Genomic DNA, 14745 nt, shown 5'->3' with positions numbered 1-14745 from the left:
GACCGCCTGGACCCTACCCCGGCCAGGGACAAGCAGGCCCCTACCAGGAGGGCTACCCTGGACAGCCCCAGTTTGGATGGCAAGGAGGACCACCCCCAGGACCCATGTATGGAGAGGCACCTAAAAACACAGGTGAGAGGGAGGGAGAATGAGGAGAGTGGAAGAGGGGCGAGGGGAGGAAAAGAAGCGGGAGAAGGAGAGGGGTGAGGAGTAGAGAAAGGAGAGAGGAGGGGAGGAAGAATACAGGGAGAAGGAGAGGGGTGAGGAGGAGAGAAAGGAGAGAGGAGGGGAGGAAGAATACAGGGAGAAAGAGAGGAGAGAAATGAGAGAGGAGGGGAGGAAGAATACGGAGAGGAGAGGGGTGAGGAAGAATACAGGGAGAAGGAGAGGAGAGGGGTGAGGAGGAGGAGGAGAGGGGTGAGGAAGGATACAGGGAGAAGGAGAGGGGTGAGGAGGAGAGAAAGGAGAGAGGAGGGGAGGAAGAATACAGGGAGAAGGAGAGGGGGGAGGAAGAATACAGGGAGAAGGAGAGGTGTGAGGAAGGATACAGGGAGAAGGAGAGGTGTGAGGAAGGAGAGGGGTGAGGAGGAGAGAAAGGAGAGAGGAGGAGAGTGGTGAGGAAGGATACAGGGAGAAGGAGAGGGGTGAGGAGGAGAGAAAGGAGAGAGGAGGGGAGGAAGAATACAGGGAGAAGGAGAGGGGTGAGGAAGAATACAGGGAGAGGGGTGAGGAAGGACACGGGGTGAGGAGGAGAGAAAAGAGAGAGGAGGGGAGGAAGAATACAGGGAGAAGGAGAGGGGTGAGGAGGAGAGAAAGGAGAGAGGAGGGGAGGAAGAATACAGGGAGAGGAGAGGGGTGAGTACAGGGAGAAGGAGGGGTGAGGAAGGACACAGGGAGAAAGAGAGGAGAGGGGTGAGGAAGAATACAGGGAGAAGGAGAGGAAGAATACAGGGAGAAGGAGAGGAGAGGGGGGGAAGAATACAGGGAGAAGGAGAGGAAGAATACAGGGAGAAGGAGAGGGGAGGGAGAATACAGGGAGAAGGAGAGGAGAGGGGGGAGGAAGGATACCGGGTGAGGAGGAAAGAAAAGAGAGAGGAGGGGAGGGGTGAGGAAGAATACAGGGAGAAGGAGAGGGGAGGGGTGAGGAAGGATACAGGGAGGAGGAGAGGAAGGATACAGGGAGAAGGAGAGGAAGAATACAGGGAGAAGGAGAGGAGAGGGGGGAGGAAGAATACAGGGAGAAGGAGAGGAAGAATACAGGGAGCGGGGAGGAGAGGGGGGAGGAAGAACACAGGGAGAAGGAGAGGAGAGGGGGGAGGAAGGATACGGGGTGAGGAGGAAAGAAAAGAGAGAGGAGGGGAGGAAGAATACAGGGAGAAGGAGAGGGGAGAGGAGGAGAGAAAGGAGGGGAGGAAGAATACAGGGAGAGGAGAGGAGAGGGGGGAGGAAGAACACAGGGAGAAGGAGAGGGTGGAGGAAGGATACGGGGTGAGGAGGAAAGAAAAGAGAGAGGAGGGGAGGAAGAATACAGGGAGAAGGAGAGGGGAGAGGAGGAGAGAAAGGAGAGAGGAGGGGAGGAAGAATACAGGGAGAGGAGAGGGGTGAGGAAGAATACAGGGAGAAGGAGAGGGGTGAGGAAGAATACAGGGAGAGGGGTGAGGAGGAATACAGGGAGAAGGAGAGGAAGAATATAGGGAGAAGGAGAGGGGGGAGGAAGAATACAGGGAGAAGGAGAGAGAGGAGAGGAGGAAGAATACAGGGAGAAGGAGAGAGAGAGGAGAGGAAGAAGAGAGGGGAGAGGAGGAAGAATACAGGGAGAAGGAGAGAGAGGAGGGGAGGAAGAATACAGGGAGAAGGAGAGAGAGGAGGGGAGGAAGAATACAGGGAGAAGGAGAGGGAGGAGAGGAGGAAGAATACAGGGAGAAGGAGAGGGGTGAGGAGGAGAGAGAAGGGGAGGAAGAATACAGGGAGAAGGAGAGGGGTGAGGAGGAGAGAAAGGGGAGAGGGGAGGAAGAATACAGGGAGAAGGAGAGGGGTGAGGAGGAGAGAAAGGAGTGGAGGAAGAATACAGGGAGAGGAGAGGGGTGAGGAAGAATACAGGGAGAAGGAGAGGAAGAATACAGGGAGGAGGAGAGGGGGGAGGAAGAATACAGGGAGAAGGAGAGAGAGGAGAGGAGGAAGAATACAGGGAGAGGGAGGAGTGGAGGAAGAATACAGGGAGAGGGAGAGGGAGGAGAGGAGGAAGAATACAGGGAGAAGGAGAGGGAGGAGAGGAGGAAGAATACAGGGAGAAGGAGAGAGAGGAGAGGAGGAAGAATACAGGGAGAAGGAGAGGAAGAATACATGGAGGAGGAGAGGGGTGAGGAAGAATACAGGGAGGAGGAGAGGGGTGAGGAAGAATACAGGGAGGGGGAGAGGAGGGGGTTGAGCAGGAGAGAGAGGGGATGAAGAATACAGGGAGGAGGAGAGGTGTGAGGAAGGATACAGGGAGGAGGAGAGGTGTGAGGAAGGATACAGGGAGAAGGAGAGGTGTGAGGAAGGATACAGGGAGAAGGAGAGGTGTGAGGAAGGAGAGGGGTGAGGAGGAGAGAAAGGAGAGAGGAGGAGAGTGGTGAGGAAGGATACAGGGAGAAGGAGAGGGGTGAGAAGGAGAGAGGAGGGGAGGAAGAATACAGGGAGAAGGAGAGGGGGGAGGAAGAATACAGGGAGAAGGAGAGGTGTGAGGAAGGATACAGGGAGAAGGAGAGGTGTGAGGAAGGAGAGGGGTGAGGAGGAGAGAAAGGAGAGAGGAGGAGAGTGGTGAGGAAGGATACAGGGAGAAGGAGAGGGGTGAGGAGGAGAGAAAGGAGAGAGGAGGGGAGGAAGAATACAGGGAGAAGGAGAGGGGTGAGGAAGAATACAGGGAGAGGGGTGATGAAGGATACGGGGTGAGGAGGAGAGAAAAGAGAGAGGAGGGGAGGAAGAATACAGGGAGAAGGAGAGGGGTGAGGAGGAGAGAAAGGAGAGAGGAGGGGAGGAAGAATACAGGGAGAGGGGTGAGGAAGAGTACAGGGAGGAGGAGAGGAGAGGGGTGAGGAGGAGAGGGGTGAGGAAGGACACAGGGAGAAGGAGAGGAGAGTGGTGAGGAAGAATACAGGGAGAAGGAGAGGAAGAATACAGGGAGAGGAGAGGGGGGGGGAAGAATACAGGGAGAAGGAGAGGAAGAATACAGGGAGCGGGGAGGAAGAATACAGGGAGAATGAGGGGGGAGGAAGAACACAGGGAGAAGGAGAGGGGGGAGGAAGGATACGGGGTGAGGAGGAAAGAAAAGAGAGAGGAGGGGAGGAAGAATACAGGGAGAAGGAGAGAAAGGAGAGAGGAGGGGAGGAAGAATACAGGGAGAGGAGAGGGGTGAGGAAGAATACAGGGAGAAGGAGAGGGGAGAGGAGGAGAGAAAGGAGGGGAGGAAGAATACAGGGAGAGGAGAGGGGTGAGGAAGAATACAGGGAGAAGGAGAGGAGGAGAGAAAGGAGAGAGGAGGGGAGGAAGAATACAGGGAGAAGGAGAGGGGTGAGGAAGAATACAGGGAGAGGGGTGATGAAGGATACGGGGTGAGGAGGAGAGAAAAGAGAGAGGAGGGGAGGAAGAATACAGGGAGAAGGAGAGGGGAGAGGAGGAGAGAAAGGAGGAGAGAAAGGAGGGGAGGAAGAATACAGGGAGAGGAGAGGGGTGAGGAAGAATACAGGGAGAAGGAGAGGGGAGAGGAGGAGAGAAAGGAGGAGAGAAAGGAGGGGAGGAAGAATACAGGGAGAAGGAGAGAGAGGAGAGGAGGAAGAATACAGGGAGAAGGAGAGGAAGAATACATGGAGGAGGAGAGGGGTGAGGAAGAATACAGGGAGGAGGAGAGGGGTGAGGAAGAATACAGGGAGAGGAGAGGGGTGAGGAAGAATACAGGGAGAAGGAGAGGAGAGAGAGAGAAGGCGAGAGGGGAGAGGAGGAGGAAGAATACAGGGAGAAGGAGAGGAGGAAGAATACAGGGAGAAGGAGAGGAAGAATACATGGAGGAGGAGAGGGGTGAGGAAGAATACAGGGAGGAGGAGAGGGGTGAGGAAGAATACAGGGCGGGGGAGAGGAGGGGGTTGAGCAGGAGAGAGAGGGGATGAAGAATACAGGGAGGAGGAGAGGTGTGAGGAAGGATACAGGGAGAAGGAGAGGTGTGAGGAAGGATACAGGGAGAAGGAGAGGTGTGAGGAAGGAGAGGGGTGAGGAGGAGAGAAAGGAGAGAGGAGGAGAGTGGTGAGGAAGGATACAGGGAGAAGGAGAGGGGTGAGGAGGAGAGAAAGGAGAGAGGAGGGGAGGAAGAATACAGGGAGAAGGAGAGGGGTGAGGAAGAATACAGGGAGAGGGGTGAGGAAGGACACGGGGTGAGGAGGAGAGAAAAGAGAGAGGAGGGGAGGAAGAATACAGGGAGAGGGGTGATGAAGGATACGGGGTGAGGAGGAGAGAAAAGAGAGAGGAGGGGAGGAAGAATACAGGGAGGAGGAGAGGAGAGGGGTGAGGAAGGACACAGGGAGAAGGAGAGGAGAGGGGTGAGGAAGAATACAGGGAGAAGGAGAGGAAGAATACAGGGAGAAGGAGAGGAGAGGGGGGGGGAGAATACAGGGAGAAGGAGAGGAAGAATACAGGGAGAAGGAGAGGGGAGGAAGAATACAGGGAGAATACAGGGAGAAGGAGAGGGGGGAGGAAGGATACGGGGTGAGGAGGAAAGAAAAGAGAGAGGAGGGGAGGAAGAATACAGGGAGAAGGAGAGGAGGAGAGAAAGGAGAGGAGGGGAGGAAGAATACAGGGAGAGGAGAGGGGTGAGGAAGAATACAGGGAGAAGGAGAGGAGAGGGGGGAGGAAGAATACAGGGAGAAGGAGAGGAAGAATACAGGGAGAAGGAGAGGGGGGAGGAAGAATACAGGGAGAAGGAGAGAGAGGAGAGGAGGAAGAATACAGGGAGAAGGAGAGAGAGAGGAGAGGATGAAGAATACAGGGAGAAGGAGAGAGGAGAGGATGAAGAATACAGGGAGAAGGAGAGAGGAGGGGAGGAAGAATACAGGGAGAAGGAGAGAGGAGGGGAGGAAGAATACAGGGAGAAGGAGAGGAGGAAGAATACAGGGAGAAGGAGAGGGGTGAGGAGGAGAGAGGAGGGGAGGAAGAATACAGGGAGAAGGAGAGGGGTGAGGAGGAGAGAAAGGGGAGAGGAGGGGAGGAAGAATACAGGGAGAAGGAGAGGGGTGAGGAGGAGAGAAAGGAGAAAGGAGTGGAGGAAGAATACAGGGAGAGGAGAGGGGTGAGGAAGAATACAGGGAGAAGGAGAGGAGAGGGGGGAGGAAGAATACAGGGAGAAGGAGAGAGAGGAGAGGAGGAAGAATACAGGGAGAGGGAGGAGAGGAGGAAGAATACAGGGAGAAGGAGAGGAGGAAGAATACAGGGAGAAGGCGAGAGAGGAGAGGAGGAGGAAGAATACAGGGAGAACGAGAGAGGAGAGGAGGAAGAATACAGGGAGAAGGAGAGGAAGAATACATGGAGGAGGAGAGGGGTGAGGAAGAATACAGGGAGGAGGAGAGGGGTGAGGAAGAATACAGGGAGGGGGAGAGGAGGGGGTTGAGCAGGAGAGAGAGGGGATGAAGAATACAGGGAGGAGGAGAGAGAGGGGATGAAGAATACAGGGAGAATGAGATGAGCGGGAAGGATAAGGATATTGTTTGCCATATAAAAATGGTGGTCGACCGAGAGTCATTGATTGGTCGAAATGTTTAAACATATTTTTCTGTATGTAGACAGACACCCTATGTGTTTGAATTAAATCAACTACATATGCACTGAGCTTGTCTGATGCTTTAAGCACACTGTTTGATTAAATAATTCAGAGGCACAAATTACTCAGAGCCTGATGGTCACACTGTGTTAAAAGAAAATGATAGCAGGTGCCTATGTGACTGGCACACGTTGTCTCACTCTCCTCCCTACTGCAGTGAAAAAAAGGCACCACAGCACAGTAAGTTACCAAAATCCCAAGTTACCAAAATCCCTAATTTGTTTACAAAAAACATACCCCATTCCCTCAACCCTTGCTGTCTTTACATGAAACATGTAAGCATCGCATGCATGTGACAAAAAGGGCCTGACCTATCATAATCACATCAATGAAATGGTTATGACAAACTCCGGACACAGTAATGTTGACAGCAAAATGGACGCAGAGGACGTGAAGTAAGAACTTGAAATGGATGAATGTTTACTGGTTGCTCAGGAGGGAAAGGAGAAGTCAGATCTGTGGAAGACATTTGACTTAGTTGTGGAGACTACAAGAGATTCGGATAAAGGAGGGTATATGAGCAAGCACTGTGTGAGTTATGTGTGCCAAACAGTTGCTGTTAGATTACAATATTATATTTATATATTTATTTTATTTTTTTCATTTGAAACAGTGTAAATGACACAGGTGTACCAGCGTCTATTCTAATAATTTTTTTTATATATATATATATATATATATATATAAAGCCTTTATTACAGCAGACTAAAAACAGTTACATCGTCAATTGCAGTTTATTGTTGAGGCTAATTATTCAAAGCTCCCTTTGTTATGTAATTTAAAACTAAAACGCTTGATCGTATTTGAAAGCATGAATGTCTCATATGCTGTGTGACGGCAATAACAAATGAATGATTGATTGATCTATACAGTAGTCTGTATATTGAAATATAGGCCTAAGTAAGTTACGGTATTGAGACTAAACAGGATGTGCTCTTAGGCCTACAGCTCCACCATAGTGTTTGTACAAGCTACTAATGATAACATTACTTATTATTATATTGATGATTAATAATAACAGTAATAATAACAATAAGGAGATGAAGGAAAAAGGAGGGTATAGTTGTGAGAGCTGTGTGTATATTATGTGTGACAAACAGGTTAGGTTACAGTATCATTGTTCTGCCTGTTTGGAACAGTGTAAATAACATTAAATACATTGTAAGTAATACTGTTCTAACAAAAATAATTTTAAAGCCTTGATTACAGCAGAGCAAAGATTAAAACGGCCAAATCTGTGAAATTGCTTTATGCAACATTTTGCTGCTGCATGAGGTTCACAGAATCAGTAAGTTATTAAACACACGGTCAAACAGGAAACAGGAAACAGAAGCAGGATCTGTCTTATTTCTGGAGATGTCTGTATGTATATGGAGGATTTATGAAGCCAGGCACATTTAACAGTTGATTATAGACTTCATTAAATTGGGATTTCCTCTCTCCTCAACTGTCTTAGACAATTAGGCTAATGCACCTAGTCTAATGCACCTAATGCACCTAGTCTAATGCGCCTAATGCACCTAGTCTAATGCACCTAATGCACCTAGTCTAATGCGCCTAATGCACCTAGTCTAATGCACCTAATGCACCTAGTCTAATGCGCCTAGTCTAATGCACCTAATGCACCTAGTCTAATGCACCTAATGCACCTAGTCTAATGCACCTAGTCTAATGCACCTAATGCACCTAGTCTAATGCACCTAGTCTAATGCACCTAATGCACCTAATGCACCTAGTCTAATGCACCTAATGCACCTAGTCTAATGCGCCTAATGCACCTAGTCTAATGCACCTAATGCACCTAGTCTAATGCGCCTAATGCACCTAGTCTAATGCACCTAATGCACCTAGTCTAATGCGCCTAATGCACCTACTCTAATGCACCTAGTCTAATGCACCTAGTCTAATGCACCTAATGCACCTAGTCTAATGCACCTAGTCTAATGCACCTAATGCACCTTGTCTCTGCTGCGGCCTCCGCCACATTGTTCTCAATCCCAATATGCTGGTTAACTTCGGTATTATGCACATAGGTAAAGGTGCCAGCTCTACGGCACACTGAAGATTGTTTCAGAACGGTGGACAGCGACCGTATCTAATGATGGACAAAGCACATTTGTTATAAAATATTAGATTTATTAGTGTTGCACTATTATTTGAACATAATATAACCATATACAATGTCAGTATCACATGTCTTAGAGTGATGGACTGTCCCACCCCCGTGGCCTCCACAATGGATTAGTCCACTCAGACAGACGTAAATCAGACGGATGTCTTGTGATTGACTAAAGAAATCTCTATCGACCAAATAATCAACCAGTCGACTAAATGGGGTCCCTACCTTGACTTCTCTGAATGCAAAGACGCTGGAGGTGCTTTGGGAGTGGTGCAGCGGTCTAAGGCACCGCTAGCGGCATCACTACAGACCCTGGTTTGGTTCCAGGCTCTATCACAACCAGCCATGATTGGTAGTCCCATAGGGCTGCACACAATTGGCCCAGCGTCATCCAGGTTTGGCCAGGGGTAGACCGTCATTGTAAATAAGAATTTGTTCTTAACTGAATTGCCTAATTAAATTAAATATTCCAGAGCTAGCACAGAGCTAGATTGAACTTGCCAACTAATCATCAAGCCCTTGACTAGGTGAATCAGGTGAGCTGGTTCAGGCCCTTGACTAGGTGAATCAGGTGAGCTGGTTCAGGCCCTTGACTAGGTGAATCAGGTGAGCTGGTTCAGGCCCTTGACTAGGTGAATCAGGTGAGCTGGTTCGGGCCCTTGAATAGGTGAATCAAGTGAGCTGGTTCATGCCCTTGACTAGGTGAATCAGGTGAGCTGGTTCAGGCCCTTGACTAGGTGAATCAGGTGAGCTGGTTCAGACCCTTGACTAGGTGAGCTGGTTCAGACCCTTGACTAGGTGAATCAGGTGAGCTGGTTCATGCCCTTGACTAGGTGAATCAGGTGAGCTGGTTCAGGCCCTTGACTAGGTGAATCAGGTGAGCTGGTTCAGGCCCTTGACTAGGTGAATCAGGTGAGCTGGTTCAGGCCCTTGACTAGGTGAATCAGGTGAGCTGGCCACTCTACCATAAAGGTAGAGTGCTGAAGAGATGGTTGTTCTTCTGGAAGGTTCTCCCATCTCTAGAGCTCTGTCAGTGACCATCGGGTTCTGGTCAGCTCCCTGACGAAGGCCCTTCTCCCTCGATTGCTCAGTTTGGCCGGGCGGCCAGCTCTAGGAAGAGTCTTGGTGGTTCTAAACTTCTTCTACCAGTTTAAAAATGATGAAGACCACTGTGTTCTTGGGGACCTTCAATGCTGCAGAAATGTTTTTGGTACATTTCCCCAGATCTGTGCCTCGACACAATCCTGTCTCAGAGCTCTGTGGACAATTCCTTCGGCCTCATGGTGGACTCCAAGTTGTAGAAACATCTAAAGGATGATCAATGGAAACAGGATGCACCTGAGCTCAATTTTGTGTCTCATAACAAAGGGTCTGAATACTTATGTAAATAGTTTTTTTTTTTTATACATTTGCAAAAATATCTAAACTTGTTTTTGCTCTGTCATTATGGGGTGTTGTGTGTAGATTGAATAATTGTATTTAATCCATTTTAGAATAAGGCTGTAACGTGGAGAAAGTCAAGGGGTCTGAATACTTTCTGAATGCACGGTTCTTTTATATCAGCATCCCATTGTGTGTTCTTAAAGGTGAAGGTTGTTGTAGCTAACCACATGATAGCCAGATCAGTTTCTGCTTTTGTTGTCATATAAAGGGGTGTTGTCTAAATCAGAAAGGTAACTTTCCAGACTTTAGTCAGGCCCTGTATTTGTTTACCTGGATGATACCTTCTCAGTGGTTTCTTAGTGGCAGTCCACTATTCGCCAGGCAATGGGACTTGAATGCTGCATTCATAACCAAGTGGGAGGTGGGAATTTACCAGTTGGATGCATTCACTCGCTTGTGACTGACCAGCTGAAATTGGTCTTATGTAGCAAAAAAATAAAAGTAGAGACTCAGAGCTACAAAATGGTATATCTTACACTGCAATTGAGGAACAATGGGAAAGTAGATCAACTTGTAAACTCACTTGAGAAAACGGCCTTTGATCCCTGCAAGTCCTGTTCCCACCCGTCTCTAAGGATTCACACGTGAGGTCGCGCGCTAAACAGTGACGTAAAGATTAAGACTAAAAGGGGTAGCCTACAATAAGGACCAATTCCAGGTAAATGTTACTTGTCTAAATTGATGGGTCATGTGAAATAAATGCTGTGAGCCCCAGCCACATCCCATGTCAGTAAAAGTAGACATCATTCCAAATTCCTTAAACTAGACAGCTATTTTCAAAAGGGGAAGAAAACAAAATTGTACAAACTCCAATTTACAAACTAAGCATTTGTGTTTAGTGAGTTGGCTAGATTAGAGGCAGTATGGATGTTCTCTTGAACAGTGAATTTGTAACAAGTACTTTTGGGTGTCAAGGGAAATGTAAGTAAAAAAAAATACATTTTCTTAATGAATGCAGTGAAGTAAATGTAGACAAAAATATATACCACAAACTATTTAAGTAGTATTCATGTTTTTACACCACTGCCCAAATGCCTTGACACCAGTGCATATTTCATATACTGTTGCACTTATCACAGTATTCCATACATGAGTTGAAACCTGAGTGAGGTGTACATGCGTGTGGTGGACACTTCATACGTGATGTTACGACCACACATCAATAGTCATATATAATCTCAACATCTTGCTAAGTGGATGGTCTCTACAGAAGGTTAAACGTTACAGCCAAATGGTTACTTGCATAGTAGCAATATCAGAAAGATGGTGTCAAACTAAATAAAATATACAGCATGTACAATAATGATATGGGTGAGAGACGAGGTAGTTATATGCATACAATCAGGGGTAAAGTGGCTGAGCAGCAGGATAACAAACAAATAGCAGCAACGTATGGTGTGTGTTAGGAGAGAGTCATGGGAATAGAGGCACTGCAGATAGTGCTGGTAACTGGTCTGTCCAAAACACGTATGAACAAGGGAATCTATATTCAGAGAGCCTGTTTCTGTCCTTGACTTTGGTGCAGGGCATGTGATGTCCATAGCCTCTTCATTGCAAAACTCCCTGATCTCCTCAAAAACATGCATTTCTCTAGCTGTGTCCAGTTCAGATGGTGCTTTTACAGGCAGAGCATCTATGGAAGGATGCGCAGCAGCTGAAACCTGGTCCCGACAGTCGGAACACTCCTTGACTACAACACCAGGCTCCAGAGCATCGAAGCTGGAAAACAGGGAATAACAAGACACTACAACCCGGCACAACAGCAATTCACCTCCCAAGTTTAAGTAAGAATAACCTCGTACTGGTACTGCTTGATCTGTGGCAGCGGCCTGAAGTACAGAGGCAAGTGTTGCCAGTTGCCTTCCACCATCCTCCAGTCCTACCATCCTCCAGTCCTACCAGCTGTGGGATGTTGACCCCTGTCACAGTGTTGTCCTTCACAACACCAGCAATCTCAGACAGTGTTCACTCTGGTCTTTCTGAAGCGCTGCTTGATGAGCCCGAAGCACCAGTCAGGGCCAAACTTGGTGTGGCCTGTGATCAGAAAGTGGAGGTCCAGACTGTGGTGGAGCTTGTGCCGGGTCCACCAGGCACAATACCAGAGCACAAACTTGTTCTTGTTTTGGCCACTGCAGTTTTCACAATTCAGGTCCACACGTATTTTCCCAACTCTGTAGTTGGTGAAGAAATGGTGCATGTAGTTGATGACTGCGCTGCTGCCTTAGCTTGGGCCAGCTGTCTTGTTGATGACTGCACTGCTGCCTTAGCTTGGGCCAGCTGTCTTGTTGATGACTGGTGGAGGAGAGTCAGGCGCATGCTGAAAGACAAAGTCCAGATATTTTAGCATTATACTATAGATGCAAAATGGCATTCTGAGATATCACCAGACAGTTCATACAGGGAATGTTGGCTACTGACAAACCAATTGTAATAGCAAGCTGAAGTTAACCTACATGTTTGGTTCATTGTTAGTTAGCAAGCCAGCGATCGAACTCCAGCTGGCTAGGTAACAGCAAGCATTGAAAACTGACTAAATTAGAAATGAATAACATTGAATCTGTAGCTAGATTCTTACCTGCTGTAGCAGGCTAAAGGGTGTAGGGTTTCCACATCAAGTTCAATACCAAAACATGCACCAGTATCACAAATAGAATGTAAATGTGGAGTTTTGGTACAAGGAGATCAACTCAGTCCACAAGCCATTCTCTTTGTCCATTCCGTTTTCACACTTTGGTCCGGTACACAGACGGTGGTAATGTCACACTCTTCATAATACTCTTGGTTCTCTCCTACTCTGCCCCGTTGTGCAGGCTGCTGCTTCCTTTATACCCAAGCACCCCCTTGTTTAACGAGCGACAGCCTTGCCTCGTTGGGGCAGGAAGTCCATATAAGGCCCGGGGGTGGAGCCAACCAGCTGCCAGATATCTCCCATCAATAACCACCCCCCTCATCTCTCCCTGCCACACTGTATACATGGATGAAGCTTCATGTTAGGGTCATTGTTAGTTAGCAAGCCAGCCATCGAACCCATCGAGCCCATCGAGCTTCCTGAATCGGGTCACCTTTGAACTTGATGAGAAATGCTGATTGGCTAATTGCCAGCAAGCGGCCTAAACCATAAACTAAAAAAAGTATAGCTACAGTATCATGCTTGTAGACAAAATATAGTGTTCCAAAACCATATTAATAGATTTATTTGTATAAATGTTTTCTGCATTAAACTGCCAAAAATGGTGTTATCAAGGTCCTTTCCTTAGTAGGTGACGTCAGAACTCCGGATGATAAATTAGTTTTCCACTCGTAATTACCAGTTGGAGGGGCCATTCGAAGGCGTGGATGTCGATTAAGGCAGCCCTCTGCACCTCTCTGATTCAGAGGGGTTGGGTTAAATGCCGAATACACATTTCAGTTGAATACATTCAGTTGGACAACTGACTAGGTATCCCCTTTCCTTTCAAGTGTTTTCTTTCCAGTCGTATTTGGTAAATACCACCTTTCCACTTGGTTATGAACGCAGCGAACTTACTGCCTGGCAACTGTTGCTAGAGAGCAGTCCCTTTTGTACTGGGGTAGTACCTTGCCACTCAGGTAACACATAGCTGACCTGACTCACTCCAGATGGCAGCCTTTGTAAGGTGTGTGTGTGTGTGTTTGTGTGTGTGCACATTAAAGATTAACAGCAAATATACCAAAGATAACAAGAAGAGTATGTTGTTAGGGCTAAGTGTGTGTGACTTGTGTATTCCAAGGGCGGCAGGTAGCCTAGCGGTTAGAGCGTTTGGCCAGTAACCGAAAGGTCGCTGGTTTGAGTTCCCAAGCCGACAAGGTGAAAAATCTGTCTGTGCCCTTGAGCAGGGCTAATAACCCTAATTTCATTGCACCTATCTGGTATATGTGACAATGAAACATTGTTTTTTACTGCCAGTTGTAAAGGTTTAACTTTAAATGCATGTTTTCCTCTCTCTCTCTCCCCATCCCTCCCTTCCTCTAGTGTACGTGGTGGAGGAGAGAAGGAGAGATGATTCAGGAGACACGTGTCTGACTGCCTGTTGGACGGCTCTCTGCTGCTGCTGCTTGTGGGACATGCTCACATAACCTCTGACCCCTGACATTTACACTTATCTGCTTTGACCCTCACCCTTTACCTCCTAACCCTTAACCCACAGTTCCTCTCATCTGTAATAGAAAACAAGTACTGGGAGAAATAGAACACTATGAGTATCTGGGAAACCAGGCCTGGTATTTATAGCGGACTTTGAAAAGCCCTTTGATAAAGTACAACCAGAATGTATATGTAAATGCCTGGACCATTTTAATTTTGGAGAGTCTCTTATAAGATGGCTTAAAGTTATGTATAGTAACCCCAGGTGTAAAATAGCAAATAATGGCTACTTCTCTGGAAGTATTACATTGTCAAGAGGAGTAAAACAAGGTTGTCCACTATCGGCATATCTATTTATTACGGCCATCAGAATGTTCGCTGTTAAAATCAGATCCAACAATAATATCAAGGGGCTAGAAATCCAGGGTTTAAAAACAAAGGTGTTATTGCACGCTGATCATTCATGTTTTCTTTTAAACACGCAATTTGGATCCCTGCACAGCCTCCTAGAGGATGTAGAACCTTTTCTAACCTCTGGATTAAAACCAGAATGATGATAAATGCACCATATTACGTATTGGATCACTCAAAAAGACAACTTTCACATTACCGTGTAGTTTACCAATAAAATGGTCTGACGATGTAGTGGACATACTTGGTATACATATCCCAAAAGAAAGAAATGATCTCGATACAATATATATTTATATAAAGTTAGCCAAATTAGATACCATTTTGCTACCATGGAAAGGACAACATCTGTTTATTTGTGGAAAAATTACCCTGATTGAATTTTTTTGTCATATCCCAGTTGACCTATTTACTTACTTATGGCCCTGCCTACACCTAACGACTTGTTAATTCACCTATTTACTTACTTATGGCCCTGTCTACACCTAACGACTTGTTAATTCACCTATTTACTTACTTATGGCCCTGCCTACACCTAACGACTTGTTAATTCACCTATTTACTTACTTATGGCCCTGTCTACACCTAACGACTTGTTAATTCACCTATTTACTTACTTATGGCCCTGTCTACACCTAACGACTTGTTAATTCACCTATTTACTTACTTATGGCCCTGTCTACACCTAACGACTTGTTAATTCACCTATTTACTTACTTATGGCCCTGTCTACACCTAACGACTTGTTAATTCACCTATTTACTTACTTATGGCCCTGTCTACACCTAACGACTTGTTAATTCACCTATTTACTTACTTATGGCCCTG

The 14745-nt window shown here is 47.2% G+C and overlaps 1 protein-coding gene across 1 annotated transcript in view; it reads left to right on the top strand.

Annotated features, from left to right (window-relative positions):
• Positions 1 to 14189, top strand: part of LOC118938714 (uncharacterized) — a 24502-nt gene extending 10313 nt beyond the window's left edge. The window contains exons 2-3 of the mRNA XM_036943257.2: positions 1 to 132; positions 13396 to 14189. The exon at positions 1 to 132 is cut by the window's left edge and continues 204 nt beyond it. Coding sequence (XP_036799152.1) covers positions 1 to 132; positions 13396 to 13499 — 236 coding nt within the window. The 3' untranslated portion in view covers positions 13500 to 14189. The remainder of the gene's footprint in view (positions 133 to 13395) is intronic.
• Positions 14190 to 14745: the final 556 nt, after the last annotated feature.

Source organism: Oncorhynchus mykiss, chromosome 14 (genome assembly GCF_057628025.1).
Source record: "Oncorhynchus mykiss isolate SJ-2025 chromosome 14, ASM5762802v1, whole genome shotgun sequence".
Classification (NCBI taxonomy): Eukaryota; Metazoa; Chordata; class Actinopteri; order Salmoniformes; family Salmonidae; genus Oncorhynchus; species Oncorhynchus mykiss.
The sequence above is the reverse complement of the archived record's forward strand: the minus strand, read 5'-3'. Positions and strand labels throughout refer to the sequence as shown.